The following is a 27,159-nucleotide window of genomic DNA, read 5'->3' on the forward strand; positions in this document are numbered from 1 at the left end:
ATTACGTTAAGTCCCACAGCGATGTAGATTACTAGGCCTGGGCCTATTCCTTGTTGAAAAAAAAACCTTAGCACTTGATGCACAAACCCAAACAAACACTTTCGTGGCTAAACAGAGACTGAAGACATTGAGAAAATTATAGGTCATGTGACAAATTCAAGGATCCTAAAATACTACAGCTGTAACCTTACTTGAGAGACAAAGCATAAGAGGACGTTTATGATTATTTAGCAGTTAAGGTTAAGGGCGAGGCTGCTGATAGGGGAAACAAAGCCTCCTGTCTAGCCTAGGCTAGGCTGCGTATGTTAGGATGTATTCTGGCATCCACTGTTGCCGCAATTTTTGGGTAAGTTTGCAAGGAACGGTCCTGGTCGTTTCGGCTGCAGGTCATTTAGGCCGTAACATCCAAAACAACGTAAAACATTGTGTTTATGGTATCTACTGTCATTATTTTTATTCACTGTCATTATTTTATGTTTTATTATGTACATCCGTACATCCCCACGGGCCTGGTACTAAACATGGTGCCAATTTTGCATGTAAACGTGCTTACGGCCTAAATGACTTTAGGCCGAAATGACCCAAACGTCCAAGGAAAATATTTGACATTTTTTGGTAATTAGTTGGACCTGTTGGTTATCTATTTAGCTAAAAACAATTGTTAGCTGGAAGAAAGAGAATATGAACGGAGGTACAGTAAAAAGAATGAAAGTTGCAGCTAGGAGCTGAAGGGATGCTGCAAGCAACCTCAAGCAATGCCTACAGTGCACCGCATGAGGTACACTGACAGCTCTAACCCCAAAAGATAGTTCTTTGCATTGACCCATGTACTAATAGTGTATACCATGGCTAAAGAGAAGGCAGAACTCCTTGCAGTATAGTTCCTTTTAGTATTGAAGAAGATTGAATGGTTGGTTCATGATTTCAGTGTGCCATTTTAGTGTAGAGACTGACAGTTCTTAATCTTTTTATTATTTTGATATAGGCAGCTTAGAATGGAGGTGATCAGGATTTGAAGATGGCCTACAGGCAGCCTGTTTTCAAAACATATGAGTTTCAGTTGTGATAGAAAATTGGGTAGTATTAGATTAACAGGTCTCTCTCCAACAGGTGATAAAAACAGTGGCGGTGTAAATCGTAGCTGAAGACCTGAAATTGTCTCAGATTTACCAAGTTGATTTATCAAAGGACTTCCATGGATTTTTTAATGTGGAAACCATTGATTTAGTTAGAAATATTTGTTGCATTAGTTTTTGTATTAGACACTGTCTGTTGTGGTTTCTCATGAGATGGCAACTTGTGAAGTTGTTCTTAATCAGTGTCGATTTTTGAGCAGTGTTACTTATTTGAACTAGCTTGCAAATCTGTATCATCCGGCCTTTCCCTAGATGTGACCCAATTATTGAAGAAAATAACCAAAGCTTTCAGATTTCGTCACATTCCTTACTTGCCGAACCCATCTTAATTCTAGCAGGTTAGTTCTCAAGTAAGCAGTTGTAAAACCAAATAACAAGATTGAGTTTTGATCCATGATGGTTGCTGTCATTTAAATTGACTTTTAAATTTGTATTTAAAAGTACCTTATAGAGTTTATTACTGCAGTCACACTTGCTGTCATGTGCTGACAGTTTCTTGCTTGTTAGGTTGTCCTTGATGTAAAATCAGTTGTTTCAATTTTCTCCATTTTATTAAAAATTTGTAATTTTAGAAGTTGTATTAATTTTAAGCAGGGATGGTTGGAGTTCAGCTACATGTTTTGAGTGGTGTTTTTGGTACCAACAGATTGTATGGGATAATTTTGTAAATTATGTGTTGTATAGTATTCTTGACCCTGTTTTGAGAGACATCCCCCTTTGCGGGCTTACCTGCAATTTTACTTTTATGTGCTGTATTTACTAAAATTTTCAGTCACAAAACCCCCTTTAATATAACACAAATGTAACTGAAAACTGACCCTCGTGTGTTGTCGAGTTTTTGATATAGGGCAATGGTGAAAATTATTACAATTAGAAGCATCCAAGAGCATATGTGAGAAGAGAAATGAGGCATTTAAAATTGACATCTGGCTGTTTAAAAGGTTAATGGATGAAAAGCAACATTACTGTAATCAGATATGCATGGGATTACTTTGTGGATCAGTGATCCAGAGGATTCTCTCTCTCTCTCTCTGCACATTTACTCCTGAAAATCTGTAATCCTGAGATTACATAGCAAAGGGATTTTCATTCTGTATGGTGCTAAGATTTGGAATTATCTTGTTTTTATTTTCCCTGACCTGTAATGTTTCATACATAAAGAGGCAAATCAAGTGTATCCTTAGTGGCTACCTTGGTTGTTCATTTACCATTTTATTTGTGTGTGAACTGTACACATCTGTCTTCACTAAAGTTATTAAAAATTCTACTTACTGTTAAGTCCTTTTAAGTTACTGCTTGCTTATATGTAGATACAGTATATAACTTGCAGAGGGCTATTGTTCATTCATTCTTTTCTTTAAATCATCAGCTGAAAACCCATATGGACTGAGTCAGCCAACTATAAACCCAAGGCCTGAATTCAGGAGACGTCAGCAGCAGAGAGCAGGATGAATTTGCTCCTTGCTTGAACATTTGGAGAAGAGAAGTGGATTCCGCAACTGCACTTGGTAAACTATTACATATTTTAGTTGTAGCCAAGTTAAAACTCAAAGCAGATCGAGTAGTATTAAACTTAATACTAGAAAATGACACGCCGAGTGCAGCAACAGCCTTCCTAGCAATGGTCTCTAGCAAAATATTTTTGGTTCCAGTTGTGGTCATATTTTGCATAATATTGTTTATGGTCTACACAAGTAATCTTTGAGGATGTGATATAGTAGTTCTTAGCTAACTTCGTCTTATCTTTTCTTCCGAGGTTCAGTAGTACCATTTTTCTAGATTTATTCCTTTTGTGACCGAAGTACGGAATGATCTTGCTAATCCTGGCATTCAGTTGTCGGAACTTGAAGTTAACTAGCTGCCAATGGATTATTTGTGGAGCAGAACTTTATTGTCTGTTATTTATATATTTTATTTCATAGTTTGTTGTTTACTTATCATTTTACTCTTCTGAACTGAGCTGTCATCCCTATTTGGACTTAGCGGATAGTTTTAGTATTAATAATGTGTACTTTTCTCATTATGGGCAGTTGCATCCAAAATTTAAAGTTTATGGCAGCTTACAATGGACATTATTCAGAATTTTTTTTTTTTTATCTCTGTGGCAATTTCACTCTTCAGTAATAGACATTAGTTAACCTGCTGCATTTTCATGTTTTAAGCTACCTATAATTATACATTTTAGAGAACAGTTAGAATGGAAGGTCTTGAGAAGTTTCGGGTAATGTTAGCTGTTATTGATTACTTGGAAGACTGTTTGCAATTCAAACATGTCAGTTTAAAATTGCAGTGGGAGTGAGAATGATAAACAGACACTCTTGTTGTAAGGTTGTCATCGAATAAAACAAACACAATAAGAGATTTTTTTACTTCATAGTACTGCCTTATTGCATAGATATAAAGATGTCTATAATGAGCTTGGTAAGTGCTTTAATGACAATGCCAGTAAACATTGGGATATTTTCCTAACATGTTTCCAAAGATATTCGCACACACTGCTGAAAATGCAGAGATGTCATCTTCCTTTTTCACCGTGAATAAAAAAAATTATATTATGCTAAGATAAACTGGCCCCTTGCTTGTGGCATGTGACGGGTGCTAGCTGCACCGACGAGGCCGCACGATCAGTTAACGTTGGATGCCAACCCTTTATTTCTACAGAAGACAAAGCATGGCAGTATTACAAGTTACAAGGTTTTTTTTTATATATATATTTCTTCATTCAACAAACCTCTGTCGATAATATTCCAGCATGTATCTACAAACGGTATCGGAACTGCAATACTCACAGGGACTATGTATATCAACTAACAAATAAGGCTTAGTCCCTTATTGCACAGTACTGAAGTCCTTGACTTAAAAGAACTTTTATATTTTTTTTAATAATCTTTATAAAATAATGCCCTAATAATGCTTAACCTATGAAAAGCATCATCAGCATTGTTTTGACATCTGACAATACTTAAAAATTGCTTCCCTAATCTAGACTGAATAATATAATCCTACGAAATTATTGTTTTCAGAAGGAAGAGGTCAAATTCGTAACAATGTAACATGTGCGGAAGCCTGGTCAATCCAAACGTATATAGAATCCTTAAAGTTATCATATAATCTTCCAAAATGTAGATAAACAATACCTTACAAACAGAAAATCCTTAACAAGACGTTTGGATTCACAAGGTTTCTGTAATCAAGCAGTCAACAACATGAACGGCAGACCCTATGGATTAGTGCACTATTAGAAATCAATGGTTTAAGGGCCAGAGGTCTGCTGTGTCGAACAAACCACACTTTGAATGGTGTAAGTGAAACTCAAAGCGAGAATTAACGTGCCCGAAAGTAGTTTCAACATTTACATCCAAGTACAGTCTTGTTTATACTGTATATATATATATATAAAGTGTGACATATAAGTGGAAGTTGATCACATTAATGTGGTAACCATTCTTGAATGAGACAAAGTAATGGAAAAGGTTTTCAAGATTGTAATAAAGTACATACATACACAGGACCCCATGTAAGCAGTTTTCGTGCAGTAAAATAGTGACATTTTAAGAAGGTTACACAGAAAGAACGATTAATTTTGATCCTAGATTTTCTTATGTACACGTACGCTCTTTCGTGAAAGATACAATTAGGACATTTTAACTTCACTCTGCAATCAAGTGCAGTCCAGCACAGAACAAGACCATTCAAACACGATCTGTTTGACAGAACAAAAACTCTAGCACTTAAAAAGGTTTTACTGATGATAATTTGATATGCAATAAACTTTCTGAATCATCTAGCAAACTATAATTTGTAAATGGGATGCATCACTAACACATTTACCCAAACTGTAAATGATCGTATGTACAAAGCATCAAATTATATAACTTTTTTTACTTGAATCTGGATACACGCAATTTAAATTTTAGCATTTTCAGAATAAGAACCACAGTACGGTAGTGACTTGATATTCAACGGCACGTTCTCGAACCTTTTTAACAACTTTTCCAAGATATGAGTCAACCTGTAGTTTGCGTCAGTATTGTATTGCTACTTGTTTTATATACCATGGCCAAAGGCAAAAATGAGACTTGGAAATTTTCTCGTGATTCTGTTACGATACAACTTGACTTCACTGTTTTTTGTCGTCACTTTCGTGATATAATCCTTACCAGAATCAATTAAATTCACCTTAAAATCAGCACACCAAAATAAATCAAGGTATTTCGATTATGCGGATTTAAAACCAAACTTAAGAATTACGACCACACGCAGGAAAGTAGTAGCAGTGGAAAACACGCTGCTGGTGAGATGATGTATCATTTCTAAACATCAACAGATTTTCCAATGGAAAACAAATGCACTCACATATATTTTAAAATCTAATTGAATGTCATTGTACATAACGCTTCATGAAAATACACTGAAACCTCTAAGACTAACTGAATTGCAAGAAACAAAAGTGAAAATTGACAGGTTAACTTAAAACAAATAACATTTTGTCACTGGCATATTATAACAAGAACTATATTGCAAAACCTTGTTATTATTATTCATTCACAACAGTCAGAACACCAAAATTTAAAAAATAAATTTGTGAAAAGTAAATGTTATACAAGTCTTTATTTTGAGGGCAAAATAGTTAACGCAACTGAACCCCTGGCTTCTTTCAGGATGGCCACTGCATCGGCGTGCGTCAGCCCGGCGAGGGACTCCCCGTTCACCTCGAGGATCTGGTCCCCTCGCCGTAGCGATCCTTCGCGGGCGGCTGCCCCGCGCTCAAACACGCTCTTCACGTAGATGGGCAGGTCGCCCAGGTTCGATCCGAAACCTCCGACGATGGAGAAGCCTAGACCGTCGTCGCGTCGTTCAAGCACGATTGTCCGAATACCCATAGGTTCCTGAACCTCTTGTGACGGGTGTTGCTGCTGTACTGGTAGGTGGTGGTGGTGGGGCTGGACTAGGGTAGGCAAGTGTGTTCGGGGAGTAGGTACGGGGGGCTCTGTGGGAGCACTGCTTATGCCTTCTGGAGAGCCGTCGCTAATCATCACTGGCCACGTGCTGTTCCTGGAGGTAAGTTTATAAATATTAGGTTGTTACAGTTTTGTTGTTGTAGTTTGTTTTCAGAATGCAGTCTGTTTAAACATGTTGTAAGCTATTTTTTTATGCTAGTATTTTTATAAAAGTTTGATGGCACTTTCTAAGCATAAACAAAATTGTAGACTTTGTTTTCAGAATACTGTACAGTCTTTTTAAACTTGTGACCTGTTTCTTTGTGGTAGTATTTATATGAAGGTTAGGTGGTACTTTCTAAGCTCAATCAAAATTGTTGACAACTTCTGTTATTGTACTAGTGACCTTTTAAAGTTATCTTGTATAGCTGATCCCAGGACAGTACACTTAGGGACACAAAACTATGTCATTAACATTTTTGTTTTGTTAGTCTGGAAACTTGTAGAGAATTAAGCTGTATTTTTATTTTAAGTAAAACAAGTTTCATGTAGGCGTGTTCTCCTGATAACAGGCCCTATAGCTTCTGCAGTGGTTCATTGACAGGAATGAAAAAAAAAAAAACTACATATTAGGATTTATTATTAGGATTTAATATGTAGTGTCTATAAAGGTATTAGTCTTTTGCCCATAGCATTCATTATGAGAAAGAAAATTGGGATTGAATTAGTAGTGTCAATTATGGTAGTATTCTTTGACTTCTGTCTAGTGCACGAGTATGCAATTTAGGCTGGAAACTTTGCCTTTGGTGTTAACAGATTGCAAATAAATGCTTGGATCTTAGTATGTTGTGGACCACAGAAGATATTTTCATTCGGATTTTGACTAAAGGAGATCACTAACTTCAGGAACCTAAAAGCGATATGAAGAAACATCACTAGTGAACTTGAGCAGAAAAGAGAAACATGACCAAAAAACGAAGCAAGAGGAAGTAATTTATATTGTGTTATGAGCTTCATGCATGATGCAGTTAACTTTTTTGGTATAGTACTAAGTTCTGTTTATGCACAACATATTCCTTTTATATTTAGCAAGTAGGTTTATATATTATATTGGAACGAACAGATTTCTTTACAGTTAAAACAAACCTACTTCAGTTTATTATGAGCTCGTTCTCCATACCAAATTTGAGGTCACAAAGAAATTTGTAATGTGCGCCTTATCCTCTCTTTAGGGTAATGGCCTTTTACTTCGTTGGAATTTCCTCAGACAACTCCTTGTGGGATTTTCTAATCTATGTACATTGTACTTTGTGTAAAAATTTTGTTTACACGTGATTGTGCAGTGCTCATGTCTTTCTCCTGCTGCAGCCCTCTCAATCTAGTAACATCTTGGTTCATAATGCTGCTCAGCTACTCTGTCAAGTGGTTCTTAGAATGTGCAGTCTGTTTGATTCTGTGTCCTTCATATCCACCTGCCTGTTTTAGCTCTTGTGCAGAGTATGCTTGCAGATCAGACTGGATTTTATAGGGTGGGGGTCTTGATTCCAAAACGCAATCCTGGAGTGTCAAGAACTTCAGTGTTCCATTTGATAACACACATCACAGGCTGCCTCCATGGTTGGGTGAGCCAATTGAACCTACATAGTCTGACAATAGTTCTTTCAATTGGAATCCTAGCAGCCTCATAAGAACTCTCGTGCAGGTAGGTGTGGTAAGCCAAGCATTTAAACTTCCTGCAGTCTTTGTTGTTATACCAGCCCCTCCCATCCTTCCTACAAGTTGGTACTGGAAGGATATTCATTTCCCCTGGGTAAGTTTCCTTCTCTAAGAACCTGGGAACTTTCTGGAGTTTATATACAATGACCTTGAGTCTGCATGTAATGTTGACCTGATGCTTGCCTTAGTCCAAATCTTGTATCTCGCAGGTCATGAGAGCTCAGGAAAGTGTAAACTTTGGTAACATATGCAGTTGCAGCAGGAGTAAAGTTGGATTTCAAAGGGCGGATGCCAATTCTGTTGGGAAAGTTACCTCCCAGTAGCCAGGTAGCATTGCCAGCAGCAATGCTTTTTGATTCAGGATGCTATTATAACAGGGTAACTGTGAAGGAATTGGAATGGGCATCTTCTGTGAGTGACAGGTAGCAAAATATGAAGCTGCAGTGAACCAAGGGATATAGAAATCCATTTTGACAATGAATTTTACTGTGACTTGATTTCTCCCACTTCTGGTCACAGTATTTAAAACTGTCACCCTTGTCAACTTTTGAATCCTATTATATATGTAAAGCTTAGTAAGACATGTACTCTTATTTCTAAACTGTTGTGGATTAACACTTGTCCTTTAAAGCTTCCTTCATTGCAGGGAAATATCTGACGTAATGCCAGCAATTATTTAAGTTTTCAGGTCCACTGCATTAGAAGACTATCTGTAGTATCATTTAAAGTAACACAGGCTGGAGACTGACTTTCTATTCAGCCCAGGCCTTAGCCAGAGGATTTGTTTAGGCCATAAAACTATGGCCCACCTCTGCTGTACTCAGTGCGACAGGACCAAAAGTGTGGGGTCCTGGTTAAATGCCTGATTCACAGTTGTTTGTTAAATGTTTTGCTCAAAGTGGCATATATGTTCCATCCTCCCATCTTCTTTGGAAGAGGATCTCTCTCAGTAGCAGTTGATGATCAATCACACAGCTCCCACGGAAGGCACCACTTGACCTAAAAAAATTCAGCCGTTTTCTGGTGAGCAGGGATGATTACTACATTGTGTTGGCTTGGATCGAAGCAGTAAAAGGCTTGTATGACAGGGGCCCTCAGAATTTTTTGTAACAGGCCCTAGAGTGGTTAGACATGATTGCTACTACCAGACTTGACTATGCTGAGGATATAGCCATAGCAAGTTAAGAGGTGTTGGAGTTTGTCTGTCCTGTAGCATGGCACTTGTGAAGATTTGAACACCTATGTATGAGGGATAGCAGACCTGTATGTCAAATTACTTTAAAAGCACAAGAAGTTTAATCCTGCCTTTGTCTCTTTGCAGTGGTGGGAGGTGTCTAGTTGGATCTTGCCAGATTGCTTGCTTCCTCAAAACGAAGACAATTGAAAATGTGAAAGCTCTCTTTCTTATTTCAAGTAAATCAAGATCCATTGAGCATGAAGTGCTGTCTGGATACTTAAATCGTGTGAAAAATAGAAAGGTTTGTAGTTCATATAATCATAAAACAAGTCTTAAAATAGCCTACTTTATAAATTAGATTTGTAGGTGCAAGCAGTCTGGCAAAATCCAAACTGGGCATGTCCCATCAATAGCAGGAAGGGAAAAATGCAGAAATTTAACTTTTTAACACCTTAAAAGTAATCAGGTATAGAGGTCTGCGATCCTCTTTGGTATAGCAATTCAGGTCTACAAAGGTGTCATGTCAAAAGACAGACAAACTCTGATAACTTTTTTAACTTGATGGTAGCTACATCTTCAGCATGGTATGTCTTATAATAGGAATGAGTTGCAAGCCTTTCTCATGGAAGGGAGTAAGTGCAGGCTTATTTGAGCTGTAGGTACTGCCTTGTGAGGGAGCTTTGTGACCAGACATAAACTACTACTGCCAAGAAAGATCCTTTTCCCAGGAGAATGGATCATATTCCAATTTGATCAAAGCTGAGAAAGTGATCCAGGTAATTTAACATGACCAACGCACACTTTGACCCAGTCCTGTTAAGTACAGCAGAGGCAGCCCCGTAATCCTGCGAAATATAGGGAAGGTTTGTAGTTTGTATGGTTATTAATAAGATCAGAAAAATATATTATTAGTCTTTTCATCATTAAATTCAGTTGTGTACATCAAACAAGCTACCTGTGTAAATTGATTTACAGAAAAATAAACTAAACTAAAAATAATTTTCTCTCATTTTATTGAGTCCTCAATCCAAAACTAAAATGTGCACCAAAACAAGTGATGCATGGCTTTGAACTCGTTTAGGACAAGCAGTGACGACTTCAAAAGTTCAAATATTTGAAGCTTCTTCAATGGTGAGACTTCCCACAAGCAAACTGTAAATGAATACAATTATGATAAGGAAACAGGTGTACTAACAAAAACAATTGTCATTTCCCAAAGGTGCTTGACAGAACTGCTTTGGCCACTCACTGCTACCTATCCTGCACACACAATCTTCGTACTTACCAGCTTAGTGCAGTAAGCCAGAGCTTAAAATTATTTCCAATATTCTTACACTTTAGTACTCTGGTGCTGTAACAAACATGCATTCAATTGTCAGATACAAAACACTCGCTCTAAGCCGGGAATCTTAAAATACAATGCTTTGCTCCATAAATTTCATCCTTCTGCACTATAAGACATTGTTAGAACTGTTTTGCAAATTAATGATGACACCTTAGTCAGCTTACTAGCTAGCAGTCATATGCAGAATTTGAAAAGCACATTCAAAGCTCAAACAAATCCTTTCATTCTTACAAAGAAAGCTGTTATTTTCTTGCAATGAGTAATATTTGTTTTCCAAGTACTGTACGTACAGTCATTCGGCAATACACTGAAGCTAGAGACTGACATTATGACAGTCTGGCACAGTACTCATGCTACAACCAATATTAAAAAGGTACTAACCTCTACTTCCTGGTTTTGCATTAAAATAAAAATATTTTATTACTAATTACATCATAGCTTTCTTTAAAATTTAGAACATATTTAAATTCACAGCTGATCAACAAAATGACTACTTTTGCACAAATTCTTCATTCTACTTTAGACTCCAAGTCAAGCCTGTTTGCAAACTTCAATTGTAATTAAATTTCAAGGCTTAAAACCGCAATGTAAATACTATATTTATTGTAACATCACAGACTATCGCAACTAATTCAAAGGCCCATACTTACGCGTTATTGTTGGCATTGGACTTCTTGCCAGCTTTGAGTCTTCCCAGTTTCATGGAAACTGAACCAGGAGCACATTTCAAGATGGCGGCTGCCTGCTCTTGCGTGGCATTTCTCAAATCTTTGTCGTTGACTTCCAGGATCTGGTCGCCTTGCATAAGGCGCCCGTCGCTTTCTGCTACTCCGCCTGGCACCTGGGAAGAAATGAGATTATTTTTAGTTCTACCAAAATGTAAATTGCTTAAACTTCTATTACTGTTTTCTACCTCCTCCCCAGTGAACTACTTTTACTGCATTACAATGCAGTATAAAATATTGTATTTGGCGAGATACAGCTAATTTCAAAACTCGTTAAAACTAAACTCACCACATCGGATATAAAAACGCCTGGTCCATTCTTCCTGCCCACGATCGACAGGCCGAGACCTTTACCAGATTTTTTCGTAAGCTGGACGGTGATCACATCATAGAGATCTTCTTCCTTTTGCGTTCCTTCCTCGCGATATACCACCATCTTCACCTGTAACGAGGAGTACGATGTCATCGGAAAGCACGGTAGTTTTCCTTTGGAACAAATGAAGTTAGGGTCTCCAAGTAATATCATCGTATATACAGAAGTTAGGAAGTCTCTGATTAATATCACTGTATATACACAAACTGTACAAAATAGACATCTTGTTGTATTAGAAACAAGGTTTGAGAGAAAGAGGGCATTTTTTGAATACTGGATCTAAGTCACTACAGGTAATAAAAGCAAAACTTAGTTGAGTGGGATTTTACACTGAAATTTTTCTTTGTCAGTAATATTCAATTGAAAGGTGTCAAAATTGCAGTTTGCCATCTTCCTAAAGAATTTTGGCAAACCAAAACCATGTCAAAGCACTGTTGTACAATAGGAGAATTAAATAAATAAATTGAAAAATTACTGTACATGTTCTTAAGCATGGTAATTAATTTGTTTACTTGAGAACTACACCTTATCCAAATTACATTCTTGTTGATTAGTCAAGTTTTTGAGGTTGGAAAGCAATCAGGGAGTTTCAGTTTTGTTCTGAAAGTAGACAACTACACAAACCTATTAAGGATTTTTGCATTCTGGCTAAATGCCAAGCTCCTGGATAACCTATACGGTTTTCCAAAAATGATGTCAGTAACTGAAGAGTCTTCCAACACTTTTTCAGTATAATTAAAATATCAAAAGGGGCGCAATGCATCTCGGGCTCTTGGGAGAAGGGCTGCTTTGAACACAGCCTCACTGCTGCCACTAATTATTTCGTGAAAATATAAGGTATTAGACACTTAGTTTTGCCATTCTCAAAGCTGAGAATTTTCATGGCTACAACTACCTGTTCACAATTTTTTTTAAATTATAACCACAGATACTGGGTAAATTCTGCAAAGGAATTTATGTAGAGTCCTCATGAAGAATCAATATTCAAAGGTAATGCTCTTAAATTTATCCCTGTGTTTTTTCTCATTCTACAGTAATTCCCACAGCTCTTGTACTAAGGCTTTAAATGCGCTAAATACAAGTAGTATATTTACTACTATGAAATATTACAAGCTAGATCAACATAAATTTTTATAGGAAAGCATAAATTTCTTACTGAAATACATAAACAATTATACTGTACTCTGACGTAATTTACGTGCATTTCTAAAGCACAGGGATTACTGATACTTTAATACGTAAACGTACGACAGAAAATAGCCTACGGTATATGTCACTCCACTATGGTGTAAGCACCCTTACAAAGTTACCTTTTCTCCATCCTGTTAGAGTAAGGTACATTCAAAGAAAAAATAAAAAAAGGCAGGCTGTGGTCATTGAAAAAGTGTTGTATGATCATGATAAGCTGCATTTATGATCATCAATAACATGTAGAATTAAATTACAGTGCTACTGTGTTATACAAGATACCTCTTCTATAAGATTTATGCAAGTATGCAGTTTTGTGGCAGACTTGTCTTTTTATTTTATTTCCAGTCTTAATTGCAATACAATTATTCAAAATACTGAATGTGCTGTCAACGATCAAAAACGGAATTACTCCTGCAAACAAAGTTAGGAAAGACAATGTCAAAGTACTGAATTAGAAATAAATATATGTATATATATACATACAAAATAATTCACAAACAAACAATTATCAATGACAAACTTAGCATTCATAAGAGATCTGAAAATGAAATTGGCATTTTAAGACATTATCAAGACTTTCTTAATTAATAAAATGTACCTTCAGAAAACAAGTAGGTCACTGTACCTTTGAAGGAGTCTGTCGTAAGACACTAAGGGCCTTTTGGTGAGTGATTTCTCTGAAGTTCTCGTTATTTACGTTCAGAATCTGGTCCCCAGGCTTAAGTCTTCCATCCTTTGCCGCGGCACCGTCAGGATACACTTCGTGAATAATAATAGCACCCTGGGAATGAAGACGGATACGAACATTACAACATGTACGATTACGTGATCTGGTTAAAATGTACCACATGTTTACGATCTGGTTAACTGCAAGTAATTTATCACACAGAATTTATATTGTGTTTATGAACTTTAATTGAATTAAACACCGTTACCAGCATCTGAACCTATTACAAAAGAGTAGCACCTCAAAATCAGATGCTTTGGGAGTCTGTTACTTAAACTTTGTTCCTAATTAGGAAGGCCAATGACCCCATGTCATAGCCTGCACAGGAATATTTTTTAGAAATCTTACAGCTTACAATAATTCCACATAATTCCTAACCTAAACTAACCCTGTACTTCTCACTACACATTCAATTTAAAGAGAAATATCGAAAAATGTATCACATGTAAGATGGTAGCACAGGAAAAAATAATCATATGGCAGCTGATAAGTAATGAAGTCTGCCAAGTTCAGGTGTTACTATACTGTATTATATATAAGCAACATATATTCTGCCATGTTTAATGAAATACTTTAACCAGTCCATTTCCTGAAGGAGACAAAGTAGTGTAGTGGCTTTTCAAGTTAAGAGAAGCACTGAGCGTGTCAGTGACTAATAAAAGAACCAAATATTAAATTGTAGAAGAGGTGTAAGCTGTGGTTTTTGTGTAAAGATTATTTTGCTATTTTTACTCAAGGTTTACAGTTTATTCATTGCGTACAGATTTACTCTTAATGTGAGAAAATCACAGGTCAACCTTTATGTACTTCAGTTTAAGTGTAGTGTTATTTGTAAGTTGAAAAACAATCGTGAGAATTTTGAAAATAAGCTAGTAGTTAGCTAAAAGCACAAAGCAAAGCACATGCACACAATCACAAATAAACTGAATAAACTCCAATTTCTCAACTACTTCACGTAACTCTGCATTACTTAAACAACAAAAGCAGCTGGAATCTAAGAAATAAAACAAAATTAAGAAAATCAAAGGAGTCCAAAAAGATACCACTCATAAACAAGGTGTTTCCAAGTAATTTACAAGTTTAAAGTAAATAATTTGGCAAAGACAAAGACAAATTTTTAGTTAACTCAAAATTTTAGCTTGACTAGACAAAGCTAAAACTCCTCAACTCTCACAGGGCAAACCAGAAGGAGGCTGTTTTCATATAAATAATATTCTCATAAAAACCTAAAGATCAGTTAGACTGTCACAACGGGATTTGTGTCAATACTCAACGCTTGCTCCTAAGTTAGATTAGCACATTTAAAAATATCTTTATTGAGAATTAAAAGCCACAATAGTGTTAAAAATATTTATGTACAAAGTTAAAAACAAAAAGGAGAGACTTTCAGATATTTTTAACACTACTCTGGCTTTTAGTCTCGATATTATAGCCTCGTTACAGGGTCGTCTTGTTTCAATATCTTTATTCTTCCTTATAATGGACTTCAGGAATGTTACATATGTTTACAGGATGCAATAAGGTCTTTGATTTATTGCCTGAAACGTTTATTTTACCTGTAAGTCAAGTGATGCTGACAGTAAGTGCTTAATTATGTTCTGGGTGGACCATGGAAAAAAAGACTGACCAAATTTACTCACACCATAACTAAGACCACAAGTATTTGACAACTATCAAGTGATTATAGAGTGAAATTACATATCGAATGGAAGAAAAGCATTTTGGTTGACAAATCAGCAGAACCATAGCATCCCAAAACATTACTACATTTACGATGTTCAGTAAGACTAAACTTTTTCAAACCACTCCACATGCACAGCTACAGAGCCTGCTTTATCTATCAAAATGATTAGTATTCCTTAAGCAGATGACCCTCACTAATACGAAGGATTTTTTATAGCCCACGAGTTGCACAAATTGTCAAAATGCTGTACTAGAATGTGGCATTGACATATTTTATGAAGAGGCTATGACTTTTGTAAAGAAAAGATAATTGCCTTTTTAAATTCTGCTTACTGAATGTGAGATGGAATCATTTAGGATATTGGATTCACTTTCAGAATTCAGCAAAATGAAACTCAGTTTATTTTTTTTCTAACTCAGATTACTTATGTACAAGAATAAACTGAAATTACTATTATAAAATTATCTTCAATCTTGTTTGGCAAAATGCCACAATCCTACATAGTTATGTTCCTTACTAACAAGCCCCAAATCAGAAGGCAAACTAACCTAGTACAAATTTCACAGAACAGCCAAAAAAACACAAATTCAGCAATGCCTAGACAAACTCAGCAATGCCTATAAGTAAAGCACTGTATGCACCTAAGAGCAGACACTGTACATCATGCAGAGCCTCTAATTTGTTTTTCCTAAATATTCAGACTCCATCAAAAAAATATCCCTGTGTGTGCTGCTGAAATGGGAATGGAAGGAAGGACTGTATTACAGGACACCTGTACAAGAGATGTAATGATAATGAGAATGTTTTGATCTTTGATGAAGTTACAGATTACGAACCTTATACTGTATTGCGAACCTTTTCTGATTCACATACCTATCAAAGATGAGATACAAGGCTACCTTATTTTTCTGACTGAGCTCTATACAGATGCTTTGTTCTCTTGTATATATGAATGTACGAAAGTTCCATAAAAGTTTTTTACCAAGGCCAAGTACGAGATTTAGGAGGGAGCATCAACAACCGATTTGGTATCGAAAATTAAACCAATGAAAAGGCTTTGATTAACTTGATATTTTTAAATGTAGGAATGCATTGAGATTAGGTACTTACTTATACATGAGTTCCTAACACCCGTGCAAAGAAATGACACATCTAAAGCGCTTTTGAATCTGACCTGTGAGGAGTTTTTTGTGAGTTTTATTTTTAAAATAATTAAAAACCAGAAACTGTTTGTTAATGAGTGGCAGTTTGTGTGACACCTCAACAAAAAAAAAAAAAATTGACGTCCTATGAAATCACAACATAAAACCTGCAATTAGCTGACGTTATGAACTGGTACACAACGTTTGAAAATAAATAAAAACAACAAATAATAAATAACAAATAACACACATGGGCACAATCAAATTATTGACGGACGATAGAAGCCAGACTACATTTTTCAGCTCAAAATGGCACATACTACTTACCCTCTGTTTTTGACGATTTCATGAAAAGCGGAAAAGAAGTGAGGAGGTGGTTACTATCAGTGCATAATAATCCTTATTCATTATTTCAACAATATCTTTAAATCCAGTTAATGTCTCTTAGTGCAGTCAAACAAAATGCTGTATGCTGTATTTCAATTAATAAGTGCACAACAGCTGGAACTCTGTGTCTAGTGGAACCGTTCAGTAACGTCAAGTTCCACTTACGTTAATAAGCCAAAATATTAATTCAACACAACAGGCTAACAAATTTTTTATGGTATTAATATAGCCACGAAATAAAGATAATAGAAACACTAATGTAGAGTTATGAATTAAAATATCAATAGTCTTGAATTATTTAAAAATCTCTTTAATGCTCCCAAGTTAAACTTTCCTTTAATCTCATAAATATAGGGCACCCTGATTTTATATCAATGACATGGGTTACCTATTTCAGACACTCTACAATTAATAACAAAATTAGCCGTTTTTCAATCCATCAAGTTATGTGGGACCTTTGAAAATATCTTCCACTTTGAAGTGGCCTGCACTACAGATTGGCTTCAGAATCCTTTAAGCTGGTTTTTTCTCATGTAAACAAAACCAAGTGAAGATAAATACTCTCTTCTAATAGTGGCTATCAAAGAAAGGGATTTTGACAAAGGAAAAATCTATTTCTGGGGGAAGACCTGTGTCACCCGGTGAAATTATCCTTTAGCACATATTTCTAGGTATAAGTATTGCTAAACTTTTTTGACACTTGGCTTTTGTTGGCTTGTTTAACGAGCTTTAATTTTCTTCCAGAAAAATGATCTCTTTACTTTTTAAGCCTCGACACTGTGGACTGCAGCAACAAGCTACTTAGTCTCAAACACTTCTACAATCATTAAAGATTTCTCTGTTATAACTGTAGTGAAATAACACTCATCATGTTTCATTGCAAAGAGACGTTTCCCAAACCAATAAAAGAGAAAACAAATATCAACTTACCAGTAGTGTGTCGGAACCACCGACAATGGATAGACCTAGTCCCATCTTCTCCTTCACTATTTCTATGGTTGTCTCTCGACCAGGCCTAATCTCGGCTGTTGCTGGATCCTGCAATGATTCCAGGGTACGTTAATGATCTCATCATGAAAAATAAAATGTCTAGCATTAAATGATGCACCCATTGTCTCTTGGAGTTTGTAGAGCCACCATTAAAGACAGTATCTTTTATAATAAAAAAAAATAACCATCAATTCGTAATCATAATAAACTCTGACAAATCCTTATTTAAATACATGGCTGTAAGGTCAAAATAATGAGAAACATCTGTAATGAACAACTAGAATTTTTCAAACTTTTATCAAGCATTACCACGAACAAAATATTCCGGTGAGTACTACTTCAGCAAAAGCGGTCCTTACGGTACTGATTAAGACCTACACCACTTGCTAAAGAGAGACCATCATCACTGCACAATCCTTCAAGACTTACTTATCGAGGCTGCAAGCAGTGAACAAAATATTTTTTCCTCTCTTGGGATCCAAGACTAATTTTTTTGAATCAAGATTAGTCCCAGCACTGTACTGATGATATCGCATTGATGATCCTCAAAGGACAAGGAACTGTAATTCAACATTACAAATTCCCAAAAGACATGCAACTGTAATTAAATGTATGTATGCATTCCACTTACACTATGATTCTAGAAAATGCTACACGCAAGGTCTCAAATATATTGATTTACAAAGGCAAGTAAATTTTTGGGGGGAAAACTGAAACAGTGCGAAAACCAGTCTCTTGACAATAAAAGACACTGGAATGTATTAAGAAAAAATTGACAAGACACTTACACACATCACACACTAATTACACCGGTATATTTATCTCGCCTAATAATACCCGAGCTAGCTACTTATGGATTGGCCATTTGTAAAATGAAAAACTGTCGGCACATAAGTGCTGTATCACAATTCTGTGTGAATATTCACACGGATACTCTTGAAATTCATTAAATCTGTAACACTTTTTGTAGAAAGTTCTGGAGAGAGAGAGAGAGAGAGAGAGAGAGAGAGAGAGAGAGAGAGAGAGAGAGAGAGAGAGAGAGAGAGAGAGAGAGAGAGAGAGAGAGCTTTTTGGTTTTTGTAAAGAGAAAGTTCAACTAAATCAGTGATAGCACCCAACATACAATGCACTTTCCTTCATATGCAGCATACAGTATTTAATTTTTCATTATCCAATTTGGTTATCAAACACTGTACACTGTTTTTTTTACATTTTGTTTACTGTTCTCAAAAGGATCATAAAGATATCAGCATACTTTATATATGTATATAATTAGGAAATTTATAAACCAATCCATAGCCCTAGAATTGTGATAACAGCTTTCTTTTAAAAATGGCCCCAAAATATAATAGCACCTTTCAATGTTTAATTAAAAGTTGACAGCCAAGTAGAAAAAGCTCCTTCGATCGGTATTCTGTGCATTTCCTTTATCCATATATGTACGAAAATTTGTCAAACCAAAATGGTAATATCAAACCCCCTTTTTCCAAAATTGTACACCTATTCAAAATGCACGATGATGCTACATATATAAATACTAATATAAAACATTTGTACTTATCTATGAAATACCAAAATTAATCCCATCTAACTCAAGAGTTAATTTAATCTTAGGAATGCCGTACAATTACTTCACAATAAATGGTTACTGTATATATTTTAAAATATGCTAATTTAAAATGTTTCTCTTAATAATTTTTTGGTAAATTTCTAGAAATCAGGATGGGAAGTTAGATGTGTAACCTACCCTGTTATTATTATCCACATAAGTACTTGTTATTATTATCCACATACGTACTTATAGCAAGTTTAGTGCCTTGATTATACAGCATACCTTTAATATATCCCTCCCCTCCTTGGCAACATCAATGTTCTTCAACTTTTAAGTTAATAGCATCAAAGGTAAAATACATGTGACTTAAATTATCTTGTAGAAGATAAGTTATACGGTACAGTATTAAAAGCAGTGACAAGTACGCTCGCTATGCGCGCTGTTTGGCCATTACTGCTTTGTAATGGTTGCTGTTGCACAGCTCCTGATTCGGCCGATCAGGCGTGCCTTATGCCGCAGGGCATAATACGCAAACAAAATTTTCTTAAGCGATCAAAAAATGCTTTGCTAGATACAATAGCCTATATGTTATTCAAATTCCCAAATTTCCTACCTGCAGTGTACAGCAATTAACTGTTATTTGATGGAACACATCTGAGAAAACTGTGTGGCAGTTTGCCGTGTCCTAAACAGTTTGAAATGTCTCTTAGGACACTCAGTGTTTCGAGCAATTTGTAAGTTATCAAATTCATTCAAGGTTGAAAATATCGATTAATCCATACTTCAACCTGTGAACTGATTGTATTTTCAATAAAAAATGACAACTGTATAAACATACCCATTACACGGAAAAAACTAAAATTTATAACATAAATCTTAAGTTTTTGTGTAACAGGAACAAAAATAACATCTAGTCTGAGAAGGACAAGTTTTCTGACCACCAAATAAAGTTAAATAACGGTGAAGAGAATTTGGGAATTTGATCGATACCCCACGTTACCTACCGCTGGTGGTTCCGCCTTCTATAAACGAAAGTAAAAAGGATTAACAAGTCATGCAGTTGTTTCGTGGTCCAACATAAAAATAACAATGCATAACCATGCACAATTCTCTACAGTTTCATCACACCAAGGACAATGTAAATTGAAAAACACAAACTCAATGCAAGCATCATAACTAACTTGATTTCAAATATGCTCTGCAGTCACAACAAACTCATTTAAAAATTAATAAAATAGTTAATCATTCATTTTGATCTGTTTAAAATAGAATTCAAGTTTTCCCTGTCTGAACTTATTTCAACAAACTTTACCTCGTACAGTCCAAACCTAATAAAAGTATGATTTATATAGTCTTTATATGCCAAAACAATAAAGGGGAAAAACACACAGTTTCATTTAGATTTCCTGAAACAGATCATCATTCTTAATAGCTTACTCCTAAATGGAGGCTTCATATTAAACTAAATATTCCACAACAGCTCAACTCCTCTTGAATAACTAATTAACATCATATAAAGTTTGATTATCTTCTGACTAAAAAGTAAAGATTACTAATATAGTGTCTTCAACCACACAGTTCTTTTAGCATCAAGAGGAGAAAAATTATAACCTCGTTAGAGAGATTTCCAAGCCATCCTAGCTTACAACAGAGCTCTTTTGAATATACCTGATATTCACGATATACTCTACTTTAGGCTTCCTGCGACCAACACATTAAATGCTTACTGTGATGCTCCCGCCATGTTTAGGGCATTAATTAATAAATCTTAATGGCCATATTAATAAAAATGCAAGCTTTTCACACTAAAAAGAGATGGTGTTCACCATACTAGTCCTAAATCAAATGGCTAAAATGTCAAAAATAGCTTGTAATTCCTCCATCTTTAGTAAGGTCTACTTTCTCTTCCACCTTAAAGCACTTGCAGCATGTAAATTTCATCGCAACTCCAAATGCTTCAACAATACTTATTGTTTTGCATTTCCAAATAAATACGGGACTAAAATCACAATAAAAATTTGAAGTGTGAGAAATATAAATCATAACAAGGGTAACAGCGTGTGCATGACGCCAGTTGGAGATCTGATCATTTCAAAGCAGCAAAACAAGATGGATGATTCTCATACATTAAAATGCAATTTTACAATATATTCTTGAACTTCTCTATACGAACCATGCATAAAGTTTTCCCCCATCTTACATGGTTGTTGAAAAATACCTTTTGCATTTTATTCTTTACTGTGAATATTTATTATATCAAATTCAGTAGTAGTTCAACAAACAAAGTTTTGATAAATGACATGAAGATTAATCTCGGCTTATTCTGGCACTCATCAGTCATGATAGAGTAACTAGAAAACTGTACAAATACTGATGAGTTTTTAATATATAAGCTGTTAAAAACTTTTGTTTGGGATTTCATTTGCTGTACTAAGTACAGTATATATACTTGCTGCTGATTTGATAACAAACATTCTGTCTCTTGTTATTCTGAGGGTTCATGATTCCCCTGTGGTATGCCCTTTTCTGCACCCTTGTTATATTTATTTTCTCCAAGTTTTCAAACTACACAGTTGTTTCATAAAAACACTCCAGTGACAAGTACCTCCTCCTCCTCCTCCTCTGCCACTGCGTGCTCGATTATATAATGCAACTGGCTAAATACAGCTTAATAAGATATAACGAATCAAGGATACAATACGGCGCCATTAGCACCCTGCACAAGACTGTCTTGATGTCCCGCAGTGCAAGGGTCCCACTTTTTCATAAGGCATAATTCAATTCCACGAACGATTACAAAAAAAAAAGCCATGAAATATTAATGCAAACTGAAAGCAGAAATCAGTGTATTTATGCCAGCTTGTTGACGTACAAATTCCCAAATTCCCAGTGACTAGTCACAATAGGAATTTGGGAATCTGACAGTCACTTCTTAGGTTACCTACCGCTTCTTCCTTTTTCTAGAAATAAAATAGCAATGTTAAAATTGGAAAATGTAAAAGTATTCATTAACATAAATTATTACACGACCTTATTTTTGTTGAAGCACATTTTCAACATTTATACGGTAGAACATAATGGTCTCTTTAATTTTAATACATGACTATTCCTGACCAGAGTCAAGTCCCAGGTTTAAACGAGAAGCTCCCCAATTAGAGTCATTAATCAAAATAAATACTGAAAATGTCATGATGGATAACAAAAATCAGATAAAATTCTCTAACAGATGTGCGAGACTTACATATTACAGGTTGTAAATTTTTGTATTGGTAATATTCTTTCACACTTCCTGACAGCTTAAAAAAAACTGACTAAATCCCACAATCACAATCCCACACCAGAAAATAGTAGCAATGTTATAATTCACTAGTATTGCACAATGTACATACTGCCACATACTCTTTTATGTAAAGTTCACCTGATGTTACATGATTCTTATATCAATAAATGTATATTAATAAAATGTGTAAAAAAATGAGAAATAAATAGTACCCTTGGTGGCTATATTTAAAAATGTATGCTCTTTTGCTGTAAAAAGATGACGTCATCATTCTAGCCCCAAATGCAATAGCAATGTCAAAACTACCTTCCACTTTTCCCTTTTTTAGTTAGATATACTTTCTCTTACCACTTTAAAGCTCTTGTAAGATACATTTCATTGCAATTCCAGCGCCTAAAATGTTACTTTTTACACGATATCGTTTTTCCAAATGAAAAACCACAAGGAAAATTCGAAGCTCGAGATAAATAAATCATACAGAGGGCACAGTGCCTGCATGACCCCAGTGGAGGATTTCTAAATTCAAAAACAGCAGAAAGGTTATCAGCAAAACGTGATGTATGTCTTACATTAAATTGCAAAGAAAGAATCGTGCATAATGTTTCTTCCATCTGGCAGGAAATGCACTATTTTCTACTCTTTGTTATTCATTGGTTGTCAAAACCAATATCTATGAAAATGTTTCACATTTTCTTGCCCTGTGAAAATATTTTGATCAAGTTCAGATGTTTTTCTACAAATGTACAAATTATGATAAATAACTTTAAAATTAAAGCCAGCTAGTATCATTCATCAGTGACACATTAGAAATGATATTTGCAAGTACAAGATAGGAATAAGGTTCACAAAAGATTTTTAATACTTTAATATAAAAATGAACCACTTACATTCCTGGACTAAACAAAACTGTATTGACTTTGTACAGTATCTGATTTAGGTTGAAAAATGTAGTGCAATGAATTTTTCTTTTGCCACTAACTTTGAAAAACTGATGATGGTTCAAGTACCTCATCTTGTGCTCAAAATTCTCAGGTAGTGTTCACAAGAAATGCAACATGACTTCCCACATTTCTGTGTTCTGGCAATTTACTGCACCCTGTTTGTATTTATTTTCTCCAGCTTCACAAACTACACTGTCATAAAAATACTGCGGTTAAGAATATTTCATCTTTTAATTTGTTGCTTATATAATGCCACTGGCTAAGTGCGGCTTATACAGAAATAATGAAATAATGTTACAAAATAACACCATTTGCTCCCAGTGCAAGACTGCCTTAACATCTGTCAAATGAATGCAAGACTCTCCCTTAGCTTAAATCATGAATGAATATCATGACTTTTTACTATAAGCCATTTATATAAATGCAAACCTGAAGCAGAAAACACTATTTGCGCCAGCTTGTTTATGTACAAATTCTCAAATTCCGTGTGACAAGAGTGTCAATTTGAATTTGGGAATTTGACAGACACTTTCTAGGTTACCTACCGCTTCTTCCTTTTTCTAGAAATAAAATACCAAAAATAAAAAGCTTTAAAAAATGAAGGTTTTTCCATGAACATAAATAGTTTTATAACAATTACAACCTATTACATAACGACAATAATCTGTTCATCCATTCAATATTAATTCTTGACCAAACCTACTCCCAAGACAGAATTATGAGTTTCCTATTCAGATTCAATTTTACTTCCTTAGTACACTACCAACTTTGAAAATTTAATAGTTGGATAAGCAATCTCAATCTTAATATTTACCAAAAATGTGTCCCCCATAATTTATTATTATATATTGCAAAACAAATCCTGCACTTTTATTCATCAAAAAAATATAAGATCTTTCACTGTTTAGGCATTTCAGTCACTGTATTCAATTGTCTTTTTTTGTTTTGTTTTTCAAAGTTTTACACATCTCCTCCGAGCTATCCTAATGCTAGCATATGTAAAAGACAGTAAATATCTAAAGTTTGTAACTGTTCTACTATGTAGCTCTTTTGAACATTATATTCATTTGAGAACTTCAGTATCTTCCAACCAACACCATTAAACATTCCCGTAATATTCCAGCCGTATTAGCCTAAACGCTGAACAGAAAAGCCTTCTGAATCCAGCACATTTCCTTGCCTTTCAGAGCACGTGTGTGGCAAACATTTATAAAAATGTTTACGTCTAATTTAGCTTGGCAGTTACTCCATGAATGGTACATTTGACAAAAAATGAACCACATGAAAGAGATACATCCATAACCTAACACTCCTAAGAAAAAATGCAAGCTTTTAATAGCAGCAAGTTAGTGCTACTATTCAATGCTTGTTTTTCCATCTTCTCTAGATGGAGATACTTCCACCTTCCACTTTACATCACTTGCAAGATCAATATCCTGAGCAGATACACTTTACTGATAATTCCAATCGCCAAAACGTTACTTATTACATTTCCAAAAGGAAATTGGACTGATTTCAAAAGAAATATTTTAAGTTCGAGGCAAATAAATCATTACAAGGGTACAGAATTTTCATGAAGCCCATGGAAGATTCCTTAATTAAAAGAAATTAAAATATTGCCATTTAAACAGACATTTATCCTTTATGAACATTTTAAGTTTTTTTTGTTCCATGTTAAGATGTTCATGTCAAATTTAGAAGGGGAAGATTTCTAAATTCAAAACCAGCTTCAATGTTATCACCAAATTTATCTATTGCATTAAAATGCAATAATAATATATAGACTAATGTTTTCTTCCACCTTGTAGGAAATGCACTATTTTCATGTTTTGTCATCACATGAAGATATTTACCATATCAAATTCAGATGTCTTTGTACAAAAAATATAACAATTTTCATAAATGATTTCAAGATTAAAGCCAGCTAGTTCCTATCATTCATCAGTGATGAATTAGAAATGCTTTTAGCAAGTACAATTTAGGACTAAGGTTCACAAAAGATTTTAATATTTCTAAATATAAACAAATCACTTACATTCTTCAATCACACAAAACCGTACTGAGTAAGTACAGTAGTTGATGCTGGCTTACAAATGTGGGTTGTTTTTTTTTTTCCACTGACTTTGAATAACTGATGATGGTTTTAGTACCTCAGGTAGTATTCACAAGAAATGCATCAGGACCTCCCACATTTCTGTGTTCTGGTAATTTACAGCACCCTTGTTTGTATTTATTTTCTCCAGCTTCACAAACTACACTGTCGTCGTATAAATACTGCGATTAAGAATATTTCCTCTTTTAATCTGTTGCTTATATAATGCCACTGACTAAGTGCAGCTTATACGGAAATAATGAAATAATGTTACAAAACAGCACCATTAGCTCCCAGTGCAAGACTGCCTTGACATCCGTCAAATGAATGCAAGACTCTCCATTGGCTTTAGTCATGAGTGAATTCCATGAACGCTTACTAAAAGCCATCATGTAAATCCAAACTTAAAGCAGAAATCACTATTTGGGCCAGGTTGTTTATGTACAAATTCTCAAATTCTGTATGACAAGTGTGTCAATTTGAATTTGGGAATCTGACAGACACTTTCTAGGTTACCTACCGTTTCTTCCTTTTTCTAGAAATAAAATACCAAAATTTTAACTCTTTAAGAAATGAAGGTTTTCCATGGACGTAAATGAATTTAAAAGATGACCCCTGCCTTTGTTTTATAACAATTACAACCTATTACAAAAAGACATAATAATCTGTTCATTTATTCAATATCAATTCTTGATCAAACCAAATTCCAAGATAGAGTTTTCCATTCAGATTCAATATCAACTCTTTAGTACACTACAAACTTTGAAAATTCAATAACTGGATGTATAATCTCAATCTATATATAAAAAACCATTCCCCTGGCAGTGTAAAACGTTACGATATATCACCCCAAATCCTACACTTTTATTCAGTCAAAACAACCAAATCGTTCCTGTTTTAGTCATTTCAGTCACTGTTTTCAATGGTTTTTATTTTGGTTTTCAAAGTTTTACACATTTCTTCCAAGCTATCCTAATGCTAGCATATATAAAACAGTTTCTTCCAACCAACACCATTAAAGCTTACTGTAATGTTCCAGCCATACTTGCCTCTCATAGCACATCTGTGCAGCAAACATTTATAAAAATGTTCACGTCTAATTCAGCGAAGCAGTTAATCCATGAATGGTACATTTGACAAAATAATGTACCATATGAATGAAATACAAAACCTAACAGTCCTAAGAAAAAATGCAAGCTTTTAATAGCAGCAAGATAGTGCCGCTATTCAATGCTTGCTTTTCCTTCTTCTCTGGATGGAGATACTTCCACCTTCCACTTTACATCACTTGTAAGATCAATATCCTAAGCAGATACATTTTACTGGCAATTCCAATTGCTAGAATGTTACTTATTAGATTCCAAAAGAAAATTGGAATGATTTCAAAAGAAATATTTTAGTTTGAGGCAAATAAATCATTACAAGGGTACAGAATTTTCATGAAGCCCATGGAAGATTCCTTAATTAAAAGCAATGAAAATATTGCTGATTAAACAGACTTTCTCCTGTATGAACATTTTAATTTTTTTGTTCCATATTAAGATTTTCGTGGCTAACTTATAAGGGGAAGATTTCTAAATTCAAAACCAGCTTCAATGTTATCAGCAAAATATGATATATCTTTTGCATTAAAATGCAATTACAATATAGCCTTACATTCTCTAAAAATCATGCATAATGTTTTCTTCCATCTTGCAGGAAATGCACTAATTTCACGTTTTCCTGTCACATGAAGATATTTACCATATCAAATTCAGATGT

General features: G+C 34.9%; 1 protein-coding gene across 1 annotated transcript in view; it reads right to left on the reverse strand.

The window, feature by feature from the left end:
• Nucleotides 1–3,489: 3,489 nt before the first annotated feature.
• LOC136852679 (multiple PDZ domain protein-like) overlaps nt 3,490–27,159 on the reverse strand; it is a 1,083,224-nt gene continuing 1,059,554 nt past the window's right edge. Inside the window, 6 exon segments of the mRNA XM_067127591.1 lie at nt 3,490–6,191; nt 10,965–11,155; nt 11,329–11,481; nt 13,229–13,384; nt 17,474–17,581; nt 20,090–20,107. Coding sequence (XP_066983692.1) covers nt 5,747–6,191; nt 10,965–11,155; nt 11,329–11,481; nt 13,229–13,384; nt 17,474–17,581; nt 20,090–20,107 — 1,071 coding nt within the window. The 3' untranslated portion in view covers nt 3,490–5,746.

Source organism: Macrobrachium rosenbergii, chromosome 26 (assembly GCF_040412425.1).
Source record: "Macrobrachium rosenbergii isolate ZJJX-2024 chromosome 26, ASM4041242v1, whole genome shotgun sequence".
NCBI classification, from domain to species: Eukaryota; Metazoa; Arthropoda; class Malacostraca; order Decapoda; family Palaemonidae; genus Macrobrachium; species Macrobrachium rosenbergii.